This window comes from Ranitomeya variabilis, chromosome 6, assembly GCF_051348905.1.
Source record: "Ranitomeya variabilis isolate aRanVar5 chromosome 6, aRanVar5.hap1, whole genome shotgun sequence".
NCBI lineage: Eukaryota > Metazoa > Chordata > Amphibia > Anura > Dendrobatidae > Ranitomeya > Ranitomeya variabilis.
The window spans coordinates 270237961-270255716 of NC_135237.1; the positions used below are offsets into that span (position 1 = coordinate 270237961).

General features: G+C 43.2%; 1 protein-coding gene across 8 annotated transcripts in view; it reads left to right on the forward strand.

The window, feature by feature from the left end:
• The first annotated feature begins 1501 nt into the window (after positions 1-1501).
• The window catches only part of LOC143782307 (NFX1-type zinc finger-containing protein 1-like), a 197424-nt gene continuing 181169 nt past the window's right edge, over positions 1502-17756 (forward strand). For all 8 annotated transcript variants that reach the window (XM_077269622.1, XM_077269626.1, XM_077269623.1 and 5 more), the window contains exons 1-2: positions 1502-1558; positions 9193-9243. In XM_077269622.1, the coding sequence (XP_077125737.1) occupies positions 9216-9243 (28 nt within the window). In that variant the 5' untranslated portion in view covers positions 1502-1558; positions 9193-9215. The remainder of the gene's footprint in view (positions 1559-9192; positions 9244-17756) is intronic.

The window sequence follows — 17756 nt, forward strand, 5'->3', positions numbered from 1 at the left end:
TCTGTGGGGGCCTACTATCATCTTTTGGGGTTCCTCACTGGAGGTAAGGCAGGCCTGTATATTCCTCTTATAGGGGTAGTTAGATCTCCGGCTGGCGCGTGGTGTCTAGGGCATCGTAGGTACATCCCCCGGCTACTGTAAGTGTTGGGTCAGGTTCAGGTCACGGTCGACCTTAGTTTCCATCACCCGAGAGCTAGTCCGTTTTGTATTTTTTTTTCCCATGGTCATTGGGGTAACCATAACAGGGGAAGCTCTAGACCCGGTTTCAGGGGAGCTTCCCTATATATGTTCTGGCTTGGAGGAGGAGTTAGTGCAGTCTGTAGGAGAGTGTAAGGGGAGAAGGAGCACAGGAGAAGTGAAGAGCTGGAGGGGAGCTGCGACTGAGCTCCCTCCACGCTGAAGCGCAGGAACTGGACACCGGGAGTCTGAGGCTGTATGGGACTGTATGCCCCACAGCAGAAACTACAAGGCGGGAGATTTCAAGTCGCCTGTCCACAACTACGCCCGAAGGCACAGCAGCATATAGAGCCCGGAGTCGCCACAATAGTAACACCTGTAAAAAGGCTCGCGTGGCCTGCCATACAGGTACTGTCCTAGGACAGAGAGAGAGAGGACCTTGTGAGAGGCCTCAGGCAGCAAGGGACGCACGTTACAGCGCAGTAAAGAAGGCTTCCAATCCCACCTGGCTAAGAGGATTCCAAATAGCTTCCGTGCTGCCTGGATTCCAAAGACCGCCTCTAACCTGTGTACTGCAACTTCATCAGTACAAGGTAAAGAGACTGCAGCCTTGTGTCCTTCAATTGTTTCTGGCAATACACCATCTATCATCTTTGCCCACTACACTGGGAGCTCTGGGGACTAAGCTTCACCTGTTTGAAACCATACCATCAATGCTGCAATGGCATCATCCCCAGTGGATCCCTTTAAGGGGTGCACAATTTCACGACAGCTTGCACAAATGGTATGTCTGTCTCTGTGTTGTTTTACATATAGCTGGGTAGAGCAGCTTCAAACACTGCATGGACTTTTACCTTGGACTTTAGTAGTAGCTTTGCTTTGCTCTCTGTTGTGCTGCTGGTGTAGTGAAATTGCATAATTGCGATTTTGCTGAGTCCTGTGATCAGCCTCATGTTAGGTGACCCTTCTAACAGATAGGGATTGTCCAAATAAATAATTGATTTAAAAAACGAAAACATTTTATGTTGGTATTGTGATGTGAATAGTTTATGCATTTTCTTTTACTACATCACTGAGGTTATTTCAGACTATTAACTAATATCTATTACCAGCATATGACGATGAGAAAAATAAAAAGCTATCATCACTTTCAAAACAGAAAGTAAGCTGTAACAGAAAGTCAGCTATCCAAGAAGTATCGTTTCTCCTTGCAGAGACTGACATGCTGTAACAGGGTTTTCTATTCACGGAAACCCTACAGTATTGGAAGTGAGGAAACGAAACCAAAGCTCAAGGGAGCCACTCAGTGTTGTTATAGGGCTGCGCAATCCTCATTTCTGAGCACTTGGCGTCCTGTAACGGAGGGCTGACGGTCTCTGAGGTATGTGTGAGAAGAACACTGCAGAAGTACTGTGATAGGAGGCTGCTTAGTATAAGCTTTTAGCTCATTCTTTCTACTGTAAATTGTTCGCTTTTCTCTCTGTATTAGTAAAGCAAACCCAACTCATTCTGTATACACGGCATATTCTGTTTATCCTGTATTTCCTAATAGATCTCTATGAACATGATATATCTGATACTCACTTGTCTACAGCCTCTCCAGAGTTGTGCTATGTAATATATTTGTCATTTCTTTAACCACTTCACCACCTTGCAATTTTCCATTTTTGCGCTTTCATTTTATGCTCCCCTTCATCCTAGAGCCATAATTTTTTTATGTTTCTGTCATTATAGACGAGTGTTGTACGTTTGACAGACACTATTGATTTCACCCTACAGTGTACTGGAAAATGGGGAAAAAATTGCAAGTGCGTTGAAATTGCAAAAAAATTGTTTGGTTTTTTTTTTCTTTAATTTAACATGTTCACTAAATGCTAAAAATGACCTGCCATTATGATTCTCCAGGTCGTTACAAGTTCGCAAATGCCAAACATGTCTAGGTTCTTTTTTATTTAAGTGGTGAAAAAATATTCCAATGTTTCTATTGATGCCATTTTAGGGTAGATATGATGTTTTGATCACCCATTATTGCATTTCATTACAATGTTGCAACAACTAAAAAAATGTAAGTCTGGTGTTTTGATTTTTTTTTTTACTAATGCTGTTTACTGATTGGATTAATTTATTTTATATTTTGATAGATGGGCCATTTCTGAATGCAGTGACACCAAATATGTGAATTTTTATTATTTATTTACAATACATGCATATACACAGTAGTACACTGTAGCTTAGGCTAGTTTCACACTAGCGTTCGGCAGGGCTGCGGACGAAAGCCTTCTTCTTCCATGAAGCTCCGCCCACTGCCGCGCCTCTTCCTTCAGCTATGTCTGCATGCGTCCTGCGTACCCTATCTTTAACATTGGGTACGCAGGCCATACGGATGTATGCGGATGCCTTCGCATGCGTTGTCTTGATGCTGCGCTGACCTGCGTCAAACGCAACATGTTAGATTTTGTAGCACTTGGCGCAGCTTCAAAATGATGCATGCGGAGGTAACCGCATACATTGGCATACAGATGAAGGCAGAGCTGAAGGAAGAGGCACGGCAGTGGGCGGGGCTTCACGGAGGACGAAGGCTTTTGTCTGCAGCCCTGCCAAACGCTAGTGTGAAACTAGCCTTACTGAGCACAATCCTGCTGATAGGCTTCTCTTTAACCCCTTTCAAGCATTGGGCATAAATGTACACCGATGTTGGACTCCCTCCCTCAGATGTGGGCTTCGGCACTGAGCCCACATTGTTTCTGGCACATGTCAGCTGTTTTGAACAGCTGACATGTGCCTCTAATAGTCGTGGGTGGAATAGCAATCCAACTGCGGATGTTAATCCAATAAATGCCACTGTCAATCTCTGACAGCGGCATTTAACATGCGCTTCCGGCAAGCGCTCTGGAAATCTTGCCCATCACATGATCGCAGGTCACCGATGGGTTGGCATAACAACCAGAGATCTCCAGCAGACCTCTATGGATGTCACTGCTGGATTGCTATGAGCACCAGCCAGTGCTCAAAGCAAGTAAGCAATTCTGCTACATACAGGCGATCGGATCATCCCCTATATGTAGCAGAGCCGAACGGACATGTGCAGCTTCTAATCTCCCATGGAAACTATTGAAGCATGCAAAAAGTAAAAAAAAATGTTTTTAAAAATATTAACCCCTTAATCCCATAAGACGATCCCATCAAGGTGACCTGGGACTTAGTTCCCAGTGATGGGATAGTACGTCATATGCGATCGGCCGTGCTCAAGGGGGGATCACGGCCGGGTGTCAGCTGACTATCGCAGCTGACATCCGGCACTATGTGCCAGGAGCGGTCACGGACCGCCCCCGGCACTTTAACCCCTGGCACACTGCGATCAAACATGATCGCAGTGTTCCGGCGGTATAGGGAAGCATCACGCAGGGAGGGGGCCCTGCGGGCTTCCCTGAGACCTTCGGAGCAACGAGATGTGATCGCGTTGCTCCGAGCATCTCTTACCTCCTCTCCCTGCAGGCCCCGGATCCAAAATGGCCGCGGGGCTGCATCCGGGTCCTGCAGGGAGGTGGCATACCAAGCGCCTGCTCTGAGCAGGCGCTGGTAAGCCTGCTGCACTGTAAGTCAGATCGCTGATCTGACAGAGTGCTGTGCAAACTGTCAGATCAGCGATCTGTGATGTCCCCCCCTGGGACAAAGTAAAAAAAAAAATTTCCACATGTGTAAAAAAAAATTCCTAAATAAAGAAAAAATATATATATATTATTCCCATAAATACATTTCTTTATCTAAATAAAAAAAACAATAAAAGTACACATATTTAGTATCAACGCGTCTGTAATGACCCGACCTATAAAACTGTCCCACTAGTTAACCCCTTCAGTGAACACCGTAAAAAAAAAACGAGGCAAAAAACGCTTTATTATCATACTGCTGAACAAAAAGTGGAATAACACGTGATCAAAAAGACAGATATAAATAACCATGGTACTGCTGAAAACGTCATCTTGTCCCGCAAAAAACGAGTCACCATACAGCGTCATCAGCAAAAAAATAAAAAAGTTATAGTCCTCAGAATAAAGTGATGCCAAAATAATTATTTTTTCTATAAAACAGTTTTTATAGTATAAAAGCGCCAAATCATAAAAAAATTATATAAATGAGGTATCGCTGTAATTATACTGACCCAAAGAATAAAACTGCTTTATCAATTTTACCAAACGTGGAACGGTATAAACGCCCCCCCAAAACGAAATTCATGAATAGCTGGTTTTTGGTCATTCTGCCTCACAAAAATCGGAATAAAAAGCGATCAAAAAATGTCACATGCCCGAAAATGTTACCAATAAAAACGACAACTCGTCCCGCAAAAAACAAGACTTCACATGACTCTGTGGACCAAAATAGGGAAAAATTATAGGTCTCAAAATGTGGAGACGCAAAACCTTTTTTGCTATAAAAAGCGTCTTTTAGTGTGTGACAGCTGCCAATCATAAAAATCCTCTATAAAAAACGCTATAAAAGTAAATCAAACCCCCCTTCATCACCCCCTTAGTTAGGGAAAAATAATAAAATTAAAACAATGTATTTATTTCTATTTTCCCGTTAGGGCTTGGGTTAGGGATAGGGTTAGGGTTAGGGCTACGGTTAGGGCTAGGGTTAGGGCTAGGGTTAGGGCTAGGGTTAGAGCTAGGGTTAGGGAAAGGGTTAGGGTTAGGGCTAGAGTTAAGGTTAGGGCTAGGGTTAGGGCTTGTGTTAGGGTTAGGGTTAGGGCTAGGGTTAGGGCTAGGGTTAGGGTTAGGGTTGGGGCTAAAGTTAGGATTAGGGTTGGGGCTAAAGTTAGGGTTAGGGTTGGGGCTAAAGATCGGGTTAGGGTTTGGATTACATTTACGGTTGGGATTAGGGATGGGATTAGAGTTAGGGGTGTGTCAGGGTTAGGGGTGTGGTTAGGGTTACCATTGGGATTAGGGTTAGGGGCGTGTTTGGATTAGGGTTTCAGTTAGAATTGGGGAGTTTCCACTGTTTAGACACATCAGGGGCTTTCCAAACGCGACATGGCATCCGATCTCAATTCCAGCCAATTCTGCGTTGAAAAAGTAAAACAGTGCTCCTTCCCTTCCGAGCTCTCCCGTGCGCCCAAACAGGGGTTTACCCCAACATATGGGGTACTTGGGACAAATTGGACAACAACTTTTGGGGTCCAAGTTCTCTTCTTACCCTTGGGAAAATAAAAATTTGGGGGGCTAAAAATCGTTTTTGTGGGAAAAAAAAGAATTTTTATTTTCACGGCTCTGCATTGTAAACTGTAGTGAAACACTTGGGGGTTCAAAGTTCTCACAACACATCTAGATATGTTCCTTGGGAGGTCTAGTTTCCAATATGGGGTCACTTATGATGGTTTCTACTGTTTGGGTACATCAGGGGCTCTGCAAATGCAATGTGACGCCTGCAGACCAATCCATCTAAGTCTGCATTCTAAATGGCGCTCCTTCCTTTCCGAGCTCTGCCATGCGCCCAAACAGTGGTCCCCCCCACATATGGGGTATCAGCGTACTCAGGACAAATTGTACAACAACTGCTGGGGTCCAATTTCTCCTGTTACCCTTGGGAAAATACAAAACTGGGGGCTAAAAAATAATTTTTGTGGGAAAAAAAATATTTTTTATTTTCACGGCTCTGCGTTATAAACTGTAGTGAAACACTTGGGGGTTCAAAGTTCTCACAACACATCTAGGTAAGTTCCTTGGGAGGTCTAGTTTCCAATATGGGGTTACTTGTGGGGGCTTTCTACTGTTTGGGTACATCAGGGGCTCTGCAAATGCAACGTGACCCCTGCAGACCAATCCATCTAAGTCTGCATTCCAAATGGCGCTCCTTCCAAATGGAGCTCTGTCATGCGCCCAAACGGTGGACCCCCAACATATGGGGTATCAGCGTACTCAGGACAAATTGGACAACAACTTTTGGGGTCCAATTTCAACTGTTACCCATGTAAAATTACAAAACGGGGCTAAAAATCATTTTTGTGAAAAAAAAAAGAATTTTTATTTTCACGGCTCTGCGTTATAAACTGTAGTAAAACACTTGGGGGTTCAAAGCTATCAAAACACATCTAGATAAGTTCCTTAGGGGGTCTACTTTCCAAAATGGTGTCACTTGTGGGAGGTTTCAATGTTTAGGCACATCAGGGGCTCTCCAAACGCGACATGGTGTCCCATCTCAATTCCAGTCAATTTTGCATTGAAAAGTCAAACGGCGCTCCTTCCCTTTCGAGCTCTGCCATGCGCCCAAAAAGTCGTTTACCCCCACATATCAGGTATCAGCCTACTCAGGACAAATTGCACAACATCTTTTGGGGTCCAATTTCTTCGCTCACCCTTGGGAAAATAAAAAATTTGGGGCGAAAAGATCATTTTTGTGAAAAAATTTGATTTTTTATTTTTACGGCTCTGCATTATAAACTTCTGTGAAGCACTTGTTGGATCAAAGTGCTCACCACACATCTAGATAAGTTCCTTAAGGGGTCTACTTTCCAAAATGGTGTCACTTGTGGGGGGTTTCAATGTTTAAACACATCAGGGGCTCTCCAAACGCAACATGGCGTCCCATCTCAATTCCAGTCAATTTTGCATTGAAAAGTCAGATGGCGCTCCTTCCCTTCCAAGCTCTACCATGCGCCCAAACAGTGGTTTACACCCACATATGGGGTATCAGCGTACTCAGGACAAATTGCACAAAAACTTTTGGGGTCCAATTTCTTCTCTTACCCTTGGGAAAATAAAACATTGGGGGCGAAAAGATCATTTTTGTGAAAAAATTTGATTTTTTATTTTTATGGCTCTGCATTATAAACTTCTGTGAAGAACTTGTTGGGTCAAAGTGATCACCACACATCTCGATATGTTCCTTAATGGGTCTTCTTTCCAAAATGGTGTCACTTGTGGGGGGTTTCAATGTTTAGGCACATCAGGGGCTCTCCAAACGCAACATGGCGTCCCATCTCAATTCCAGTCAATTTTGCATTGAAAAGTCAAACGGCACTCCTTCCCTTCCGAGCTCTGCCGTGCGCCCAAACAGTGGTTTACCCCCACATATGGGGTATCAGCGTACTCAGGATAAATTGTACAATAACTTTTGGGGTCCATTTTCTCCTGTTACCCTTGGTAAAATAAAACAAATTGGGTCTGAAATAAATTTTGTGTGAAAAAAAGTTAAATGTTAATTTTCATTTAAACATTCCAAAAATTCCTGTGAAACACCTGAAGGGTTAATAAACTTCTAGAATGTGGTTTTGAGCACCTTGAGGGGTGCAGTTTTTAGAATGGTGTCACACTTGGGTATTTTCTATCATATAGACCCCTCAAAATGATTTCAGTTGAGATGTGGTCCCTAAAAAAAAATGGTGTTGTAAAAATGAGAAATTGCTGGTCAACTTTTAACCCTTATAACTCCCTAACAAAAAAAATGTTGGTTCCAAAATTGTGCTGATGTAAAGTAGACATGTGGGAAATGTTACTTATTAAGTATTTTGTGTGACATATCTCTGTGATTTAAGGGCATAAAAATTCAAATTTGGTAAATTGCGAAATTTTCAAACTTTTTGCCAAATTTCCATTTTTTTCACAAATAAACGCAAGCTATATCAAAGAAATTTTACCACTATCATGAAGTACAATATGTCATGAGAAAACATTGTCAGAATCGCCAAGATCCGTTGAAGCGTTCCAGAGTTATAACCTCATAAAGGGACAGTGGTCAGAATTGTAAAAATTGGCCCGGTCATTAACGTGCAAACCACCCTCGGGGCTTAAGGGGTTAAAAAAATGAAAAATATATAAAAGTGAAAATCACCCCCCTTCCCCCCATTCAAAATAAAACAATAAAAATAAATCAAACATACACACATGTTATATGGTCGCCCGATCTATCAAAATAAAAAAAGAATTAACCCGATCGCCAAACGGCGTAACGAGAAAAAAAGTTAAAAAGACAGAATTAAGACTTTTTTGGTCACTGCAACATTGCATTATAATGCAATAATGGGCGATCAAAAGATCGTATCTGCAACAAAATGATATCATTAAAAACGTCAGCTCAATGCACAAAAAATAAGCCCTCTCCCAGCCCCAAATCACGGAAAATGGCACATTTTTTTTTAACAAACTTTGGAATTTTTGTTTCCCCACTTAGATAAAAAAGAACCTGGACATGTTTGGTGTCTATGAACTCGTAATGACCTGGAGAAAGAATAGCAAGTCAGTTTTAGCATTTAGTGAACATGGTAAAAGAAACAAACAAAAAAACAACTGTGGGATTGCACTTTTTTTTTTGCAGTTTCACTGGACTTGGAATTTTGTTGCCGTTTTCCAGTACATGATATGTTAAAATCAGCAGTGTTAATTCAAAAGTACAACTTGTCCCGCAAAAAACAAGCCCTCACACAGCCATATTGACCAAAAGATATAAAAGTTATGGCTCTGGAGAGCGGAGCAAAAATGAAAACGCAAATACCTCCAGGTGTTAAGGTGTTAAGGAGCTGCAGATGGATAAACACAACAAATACACTGTCAGTTTTTTCTCTGGAATCTACTCAATTCCATACAGATGTATTTAAAAATAGCAAAACCTGGACTGCAATAGCCTTGCACTAGTTTTTGGTGTCATGCCATCCAAAGTGGTCACAGGATTGCTGAATATATATTTACATAATGCCAGCTCTGTCAGTGTTGCCTTATGTTCAAGGGGTTTCAACATCTTCTAAACTGACGACATAATTGTAGGATATGGCATATGTCATCGATTTATTATCAGACCGGGTCCATCCTTCGAGACCTCAATTAGTAGTGATAGCATAGATTGTTATTTTAGCTACGCGTCCTCTTCTTTGCCCCCACTCATGCCCCTGTCACATAGGGAACTATAGTGGGGCAATATTCAAATGAATGAGGATAGTTGCAACATAACTTAGACCCTAAAAGCATGAACTTCCATCAAAATATGCATTTAAATGAAATCTAAAATTGTACATTTTAATTATAGCTTAAAGCTTCAACCAAGGAATCATGGAAGGGGAAGAAGACAATGTGTGTGGTAAGGTTTAATTTAAGTGAAATTGACGTATTTGCAATTTCAATATCTTTTTTGTTCTCGTCTGATAAGACACTACTTATGGGATAAGCACTTTGGCAGACTAGATTAGAGAATTTATTATAGGTATGGCTTCCTATGTCGGTTTGCTCTTTTGGGGCAGGTGCTCTGTTACATAAAATAGGTTGAAATTAATTAGCCATTTAGCATTTATTAAAATATGTGTAACACCCCAGGTTCCTGGTTGTTACAGTGACATTGCTTTCCTCACGGGGAGAGTGATGTCATGCTTGGAAGTGAGGAAGGATCTCTGTTATCAGGTAATCAGAAGCATACAACATGTCCCTACTCTAGGTCAGAAGGGGGAGCTCTGATCCAGCTTGTGGGTGGCTCCCCTATATATACACTGTGTGCAGAATTATTAGGCAAGTTGTATTTTGATCACATGATACTTTTTATACATGTTGTCCTACTCCAAGCTGTTCAGGCTTGAGAGCCAACTACCAATTAAGTAAATTAGGGGATGTGCATCTCTGTAATTAGGGGGGTTGTTGTCTAATGACATCAAAACACTACATAAGGTGTGCTTAATTATTAAGCATCTTCCTTTCCTTTGACAAAATGGGTCAGAAGAGAGATTTGATGGGCTCTGAAAAGTCCAAAATTGTGAGATGTCTTGCAGAGGGACGCAGCAGTCTTGAAATTGCCAAACTTTTGACACATGATCAACGAACAATACAGCGTATCATGGCAAATAGCCAACGGGGTTTCAAGAAGCGTGTTGGGTAAAAAAGGCGCAAAATAACTGCCCATGAATTGAGGAAAATCAAGCGTGAAGCTGCCAAGATGCCATTTGCCACCAGTTTTGCCATATTTCAGAGCTGCAACATTACTGGAGTAACAAAAAGCACAAGGTGTGCGATACTCCTGAACATGGCCAAGGTAAGGAAGGCTGAAAAACGACCACCTTTGAACAAGAAACATAAGATAAAACATCAAGACTGGGCCAAAAAATATCTTCAGACTGACTTTTCAAAGGTTTTATGACTGATGAAATGAGAGTGACTCTTGATGGGCCAGGTGGATGGGCCAGAGGCTGGATCAGTAAAGGGCAGAGAGCTCCACTCCGACTCAGACGCCAGCAAGGTGGAGGTGGGGTACTGGTATGGGCTGGTATCATCAAAGATGAACTTGTGGGACCTTTTCGGGTTGAGGATGGAGTGAAGCTCAACTTCTCAGACCTACTGCCAGTTTCTGGAAGACAACTTCTTCAAGCAGTGGTACAGGAAGAAGTCGGTATCGTTCAAGAAAAACATGATTTTCATGCAGGACAATGCTCCATCACATGCCTCCAACTACTCCACAGCGTGGCTGGCCAGTAAAGGTCTCAAAGTAGAAAAAATAATGACATGGCCCCCTTGTTCACATGATCTGAACCCCATAGAGAACCTGTGGTCCCTCATTAAATGTGAGATCTACAGGGAGGGAAAACAGTACAGCTCTCGAAACAGTGTCTGGGAGGCTGTGGTGGCTGTTGCGCGCAATGTTGATCGTAAACAGATCAAGCAACTAACAGAATCTATGGATGGAAGGCCGTTGAGTGTCATCATAAAGAAAGGTGGCTATATTGGTCACTAATTTTTTTGGGTTTTGTTTTTGCATGTCAGAAATGTTTATTTCTAAATTTTGTGCAGTTATATTGTTTTACCTGGTGAAAATAAACAAGTGAGATGCATTGGTAATATATTTGTTTTTTATTAAGTTGCCTAATAATTCTGCACAGTAATAGCTACCTGCACAAACAGATATCCTCCTAAGATAGCCAAATCTAAAAAAAAACCCACTCCAACTTCCAAAAATATTAAGCTTTGATATTTAGGAGTCTTTTGGGTTGATTGAGAACATAGTTGTTGATCAATAATAAAAATAATCCTCTAAAATACAACTTGACTAATAATTCTGCACACAGTGTATTCTGGTCTGGAGGGAAAGTGAGGTGAGACAGTCTGTCAGAGGAACAGAGAAGAGAGCAGTCAGACAGTGAAAGTCAGGAAGACTGAAGGGGCCTTGCAGCCACAAGAAGTGCTGCAGCTCCTGGCAAGAGACAGAAGAGAAGGAAGAACAGATTGCAGTGAGAGTGTAGGGGAAGTGGAGCACAGGAGAGTGAAGAACTGGGGAGTTAGCTGCAACGGGGCTACCTCAGTACTGAGCGCAGACACAGGTAGCCGGAAGACCGAGGTTGTGAGGGACTCACGTCTAACAGCGGAATCGGCAGGACAGCTGGATTACAAGTCACCTGTCCACCCTTACACCTGAGGACACAGTAGCGCATAGAGCCCGGGTAGCGTGATAGAGACCCTGTAAAAAGGCTCGAGCTACCTGTTGTACGGGTAGTGTTGTAAATTCAGGAAATGGTATCAAGCAGTGTTTTCCTTCCTGCTGAATCTGCCACCAATTCAGAAAGGTACATCATGATCTGTATGAGGACCCTTTTACATAGGTAGAATCATACCCAGCACAGATTGACAATACAGCAAGTCCACTGGCGCTCTTTCGCCTCCTCCTGCACGATATGTGACTGGATGATCAAAAAAATATAAATAACAAAAGGAAATGTAATTAGAAATAAATTCCATATCAGACTTGTTTTGTCAAGGGAGCTAGTCACTGGTGAGCATTATGATGGTGGCTAGCTTTACTTCTAACCTGTCCTAGAATGTTAAGACAGGTGCCTGTGAGCATGTGCAGTAGGCACTTCACCACAACAATCTGTGCCATGTACCCAGCAGCTATCTCCAGGTTACAGCAGCTGCTCAGCATTTAGAAAGACAGAGTGGACCCCAGTGTGAGCTGCCTCTTACCCCCACACATAAAGACGGAGCAGAAATTCCTATTGCACATGCTTGCAGGTACCTCTCCTATTAAAGGGAACCTGTGGGGTCCCGCATGCCCTCCATCCCAGCACCACTCACTTATTTATGAGTAAACGCCTTTCCTAACCCTGCATAATGTTTTTCTGTAAAAATGAGGTTTACAAAAAGCATTTATACGAGTATAGTATTGTCTTTGTTTGCTATGCTTTGACTAAATGGGGCGTAAGTCATCGCCAGCTTCTGAAAATCTTGCACATTTCAGCACCGTCACTGCACGTCTGCAACTGAGGCATAGTGCGCATGACTGGAGCCATCTTCTGAACTTCCGGCCATGCAGTGTATCTCAGATGCTGAGTGTACTGTTCTCCGGCGTCAAAAGCGCAGTGCACATGATCGTAAGGTAAGAAGATGGCTTCTGGTCATGCACAGTGCGCCTCTGAAGCGAGCTCTGATCGCTGCTGTTTATTTAAAGGGAACCTGATAGGTCCCAAGTACCTCCAGAACCACCAGCAGTTGTGTCAACCTATCTAAATTTCCTGCTTAACAGTCCCTTTATTACATTGGACATATAAACAGATCTTTAGAAAAAGTATTTCTAAAGTGTGTTTATGATATGTAAATTAACCCTCTGTTATCCTGCTCCTATGGAGATGATACATGCAGCACGCACACCGCTCACAGATAATGTAACACACACACACCGCTCACATGTTAAACACATGTCAGTCGCCTGCCAGGGCCATGGGGTACCCGGTACTGGGTCCAGTATTCACAGGGGGATGTCCTGGTGGTGGCAACCAGGTCCGTGGCCCTGGGCGCCCATGTTAAAGGGAATGTCCTTAAAGGGATTTTGAATAAAGTTTGTGTTCGTGACGCCACCTGTGGTATTCGGTCAGTGGGGACCAACGCTACTTAAAAGGGTCCTCTGGGGTGATGTTATGGCAGATGAGATGGTATAACTTCACACAGGTGAAGTATGTCCCCAGGCCTCCTGGTGAATAGTTGAAAGATGGCGAATGGTGCAGTAAAGAACAATGACACAGTTTTGCAGTCTCTTTACCTGCTGTTCTGTCCCCACATGAGGTGAATGGAGGTGTGGTTGACTATTAAGGGTTTGTGAGAGAGATCTGTACCTTCAGTTTTCCTTGATGTGAGGCAGACAGGACCAATGCTGTTCAGCATCTGGAGAGATGATGCACACCAGGGATTGTGCAATCCTGACTTGTTTATTTGAAATCTGGACATACAGCATAAGATGGTATACAGTAACTTCTCCAGAGTTGAGTCAGGTACAGCAAGTGTATTTGTGACAGCGAGTGAGCAGCAAGAGTGAACAGCAAGAGGTCAAAAAACTGATGCCTTCCTAAGCCTGGTTCAAGCGTGTCCTCTCACAACAGCAGGTAAACTGAAAATGAAATGGCTGCCAGAGGAAGAGAAGACTTGACCCTTGAACCGGATGTGAGAGACATGCCCACAAGAATAAATTATTAACAAGCTGCCATACGGAAAAAAGACATTGGGTGGCAGCAGAGCAGAAATGCAAGAACATACATAGCATGAAAACACATAAAACTAAAGAACATAACTTACACGAAACAGTACACCTGGTATACTGAAGACTTCAGGCAGCCACAGTCCAGGGCACCAGATTAGAGGTACAGGCAGGGTCCGGCCGGCTTGGAAGTGAATTCAGAGTCCCCCTTACCAGGTGGAGTTAAAAGCCTTCCTCATAGTGCGGTGGTGTTGTAGTCCCTTACTGCCTATGGCTTCTGATAAGGTCCTCACAGTTCTCTCTGTCCTCCATAAAGGTGGGACACAAACCCGTATGGCAGGTAACTCGAGCCTTTTTACAGGGTCTCTATCACGACCCGGGCTCTATGTGACACTGTGCCTCCTGGGTATTGGGCAGACAGGTGATGTGTAATCCAGCTGTCCTGCTGGTTTCTGCTGTAAGTCTTAGAGTCCCTCACAACCTCGGTCTTCCGGCTACCAGTAATCTGCGCCAGCCAGGAAGGTAGCTAATTCACTGCTTTGCTCCACTGGTATCACTCTCCTGTGCTTCGCTCTCCTGAACACTTTCCACAAGCTGTCCTTTCCTTCTTAATTCTCTTTCTTTAGGAGCTGTAGCAACTCTGGCTACACGGCTCCTTCAGTCCTTCTGACACTCAACAGAAGGACAGAGGAGAGAGCAGTCAGACTGACTAATCTTTCTTTCCCTCCAGACCAGAATATAGGGAAGTTCCCCTTCATCTGGGTTCAGAGCCCTCCCTTCTGGCCTGGAATGTGAACATGTTGTGTGTATTGTGGTTACCTGATAAAAGAGATCCTTCATCGGTTCCAAGCGTGACATCACTCTCCCCGTGAGGAAAGCAATGCCACTGTGACGACCATGACCCTGGGGCGTCACACATGCAGCACACACTGCTCACAAATTATACAAGTGCAGAACACACACTGCACTGTTCACATATTATACGCACACTCAGATATTATACTTATGTAGCACGCAAGTCAATTGTTATATAGTGCGCACATGCAGCACAAATATCACTCAAGTCTTGTAATTCCTGGTCTAGACATGCAGTGCTGTGCAAAAGTTTTAGGTAATTGTGGAAAAAAAATGCTGCACAGTAAGTATGCTCTCAAAATAGAAATTAATATTTTTAGCAGCTAACAAAATGCAAATTGAATAAACAAATGAGAAATCTATATCAAATCAATATTTGTTGTTACCACGCTTTGCCGTCAAAACTTCTTGTACAGTAAAGTACCATTGCAAACAGTTTTTGAATTAACTTAGTAGGGAGGCTGTTCCAAACATGTTGGAGAACCAACCTCAAATCTTCTGTGGATGTAGGCTTGTGCAAATCCTTCTGCGTCTTTATGTAATCCCAGACAGAATTAGTAATGTTGAGATCAGGGCTCCATGGGGCCAAAATTATCATTGTCACGACACCCTGTTCTTCTCTATACTGTAGAAAGGTCTTAAATAGGACATGTCAATAGGTCAAAAGTGGCTAATTTTTTATCTTATGCTTGCTGTTCCGCCAAATTGACTTGGCAATTTTTTTTTGTTAGTTTTAATCCTCCATATGGTTTTAGAGACTTTTTATTTAGTGATAATTTTTATGGTCTTTACGAAGTTTGTAGTGATCACATGATAACAATGAAGAGCAGAGGGTAACAATGAAGAGCGCCCTAAAGATAAGCCCCCAGAGAATCCTGTGAAGAAAAACTCAGCAGCAAGAATCAGTCCCTAGGTGCATGTTTACACTAGGCATGTTTTTTCCTGAAATGTATCAGAAAAAATACACTTTGAAGAATGTACTTTGAAGAAATACTGTAAACTAACAATGGTTTTTAAAATAAGAAGGTTTAAAAGGAATCTGTCGTCTGATTGATGCTGGTAAAACCACAGGCTGCGGGAATCAGAGCCAGACTAGTTCAGTTCCTCCTTGTGCACATTGGAAGGGACCTGTCAGTCATCTGGGAAAAGCCGGAGTAGTCTGGTCTCTAGCTATGGTGGTGACACCGGGCTCTGATGTTTTTATTTTTATTGGGGTAATTCAAATTTGCATTTTTTTTTTTAAACTTTTTAATTGTCTTCATCTGTTATCTCCCGTCGGTCTCTGGCGGTTTGTGACCTGCCGGCTACTCCAGTGTTTGCTGGAGAGAGTCGGAGGCCACAACTCAATGCAAGCCTATGAGAACCTCGTTCTGGCTCTCATAGACTCGCACTGAGAGCGTGTGATGTTTCCTCTGACTTCCAGCCAGTCAGAAGTTGTGCCGACAAGATGGCGCCACAAGATCACATCGACACCAAAAATAGGTGAAAAACACCAGATGAGTATAAGACAGGGGACGGGGCAGGGGGCTTACATTAAAAGCACTGCTCCAGCACTGAAAAAAAAAACACTGCAGTGGTGCTTTAACTGCTAACAGAGCTTCTGAAAGGGACCAACCCCTTTCATTTATTGTGCACAATATTGTTTCTGGGGTGTTAGTTCTCCCTTCCTCTGGGATAACAGGCAACTAGCTGCCCCTTTCACACTGGGAAATCCCGAAAATAATACAGCTGACTGCTAACATGACTCATGGGAAAATCCCTATCCTTTGGCAAACAGCACTTTGAGTCATGTAATTTATTGATATTATACCCAATGCTGCCCTCTTCTGGCTGCCTATCAGAAAGTCACTAATAAGTACAGCCACATCTCCCTCTTTACAAATAGAATTGTATGAAACCTGTTTACTGAACCTCAATTAATCAATCTCTAACCCCTATATAAAGTAATTTCACCCCTATCTCCTCTTTTCTTTTTTCTTTTTAACTATAGCCCATTATCTTCTTCCATGACAAAAATATTTTAGGGACATTGAAATTTCCAAATATATGAGTACCTCCTCTAATTGCCACTTTTTCACTCATTCTGGAACAGTTTTCTTTTTTTGTGCCCATCTGTTCCAAAGTTATGCTTCCTAGTAACAAAGGTACAATGTTTCCCTTCATCCAAATAGGAGTATATCAAGGAATTGCTGTCATACAGAAGAAAAAGGACACGCCACACACAGTTGGTTAAAGATAAAATTGTTATTTTTTTATCAGGAGGCATAACTTTGCAACAGAAGGGCACAGAAATTTTTTTTAAATCTGTTCTAGAACCAGTGGAGCTGTGAGAAATGGAGGACGTAATTAGTTTAAATTTACAAAATCCTGTGACAGGTCCTCTTTAAATGATACTTTTTTTATGGTAGTGTGACACCCCAGGTTCCTGGTTGTCACAGTGACATTGCTTTCCTCACAGGGAGAGTGATGTCACGCTTGGAAGCAAGGGAGGGTCTCCTCTATCAGGTACATACAAGCATGCAACATGTTCACACTCCAGGCCATATATATATTCTGGTCTGGAGGGAAAGTTAGTCAAGTTAGTCAGTCTGTCAAAGACAAGAAAGGAGTCAGCCAGTCTGAGAGAAAGTTCCTGTAAGAGAGACAGAGGAGAAGGAAGCAGAGGGGCCATGCATCCGTGAGTAGTTCTGCAGAGAGGCCTGGCAGCCTCTGGAAGGAGTGAAAGAACCTGAAGAGTTGTTGTATGTGGTGGAGCTACAGAGTAAAGGAGCAGAGTAGAGAGGGCTCAGAGGGGAACAGCGGAATGACACCCTCAGAGCCAGAGCACAGTAGCCGGGTACCGGGAGCCCGACGCTTTTGTGGGACTCTAGGACACAGAGCAGAACCGAAGGGCCGAGAACTGTATGTAATTAGCCCACACAACACCTGAGACGCAGCAGCACCTGAGGAGCCCGGGGCATGATAGAGTCCCTGTAAAACGGCTTAAGCTGCCCGTCATGCAGGTACCTGTCTTAGGACAGGGGGAATAGAGGACTCTGCAGGAAGCTTCAGGCAGCAGAGACTTCATATACAGCAAGCGCTAGTTGGAAAGGCTCACGGACCTCAACTGGGAAGGAGATTCTCCCATTGCATCTGAGCCGGCCAGACCACCACCACCCGTGCCTGGTACCCTGGACTGTGGCCTGCCAACTACAGTAAACCAGGTAAAGACTTACAACTTGTGTCCTTTACTTATTGCTCGGCATACACTATCATCACCTTACACCTTAGGACCTCTGGGGACAGGGCCGGCTCCA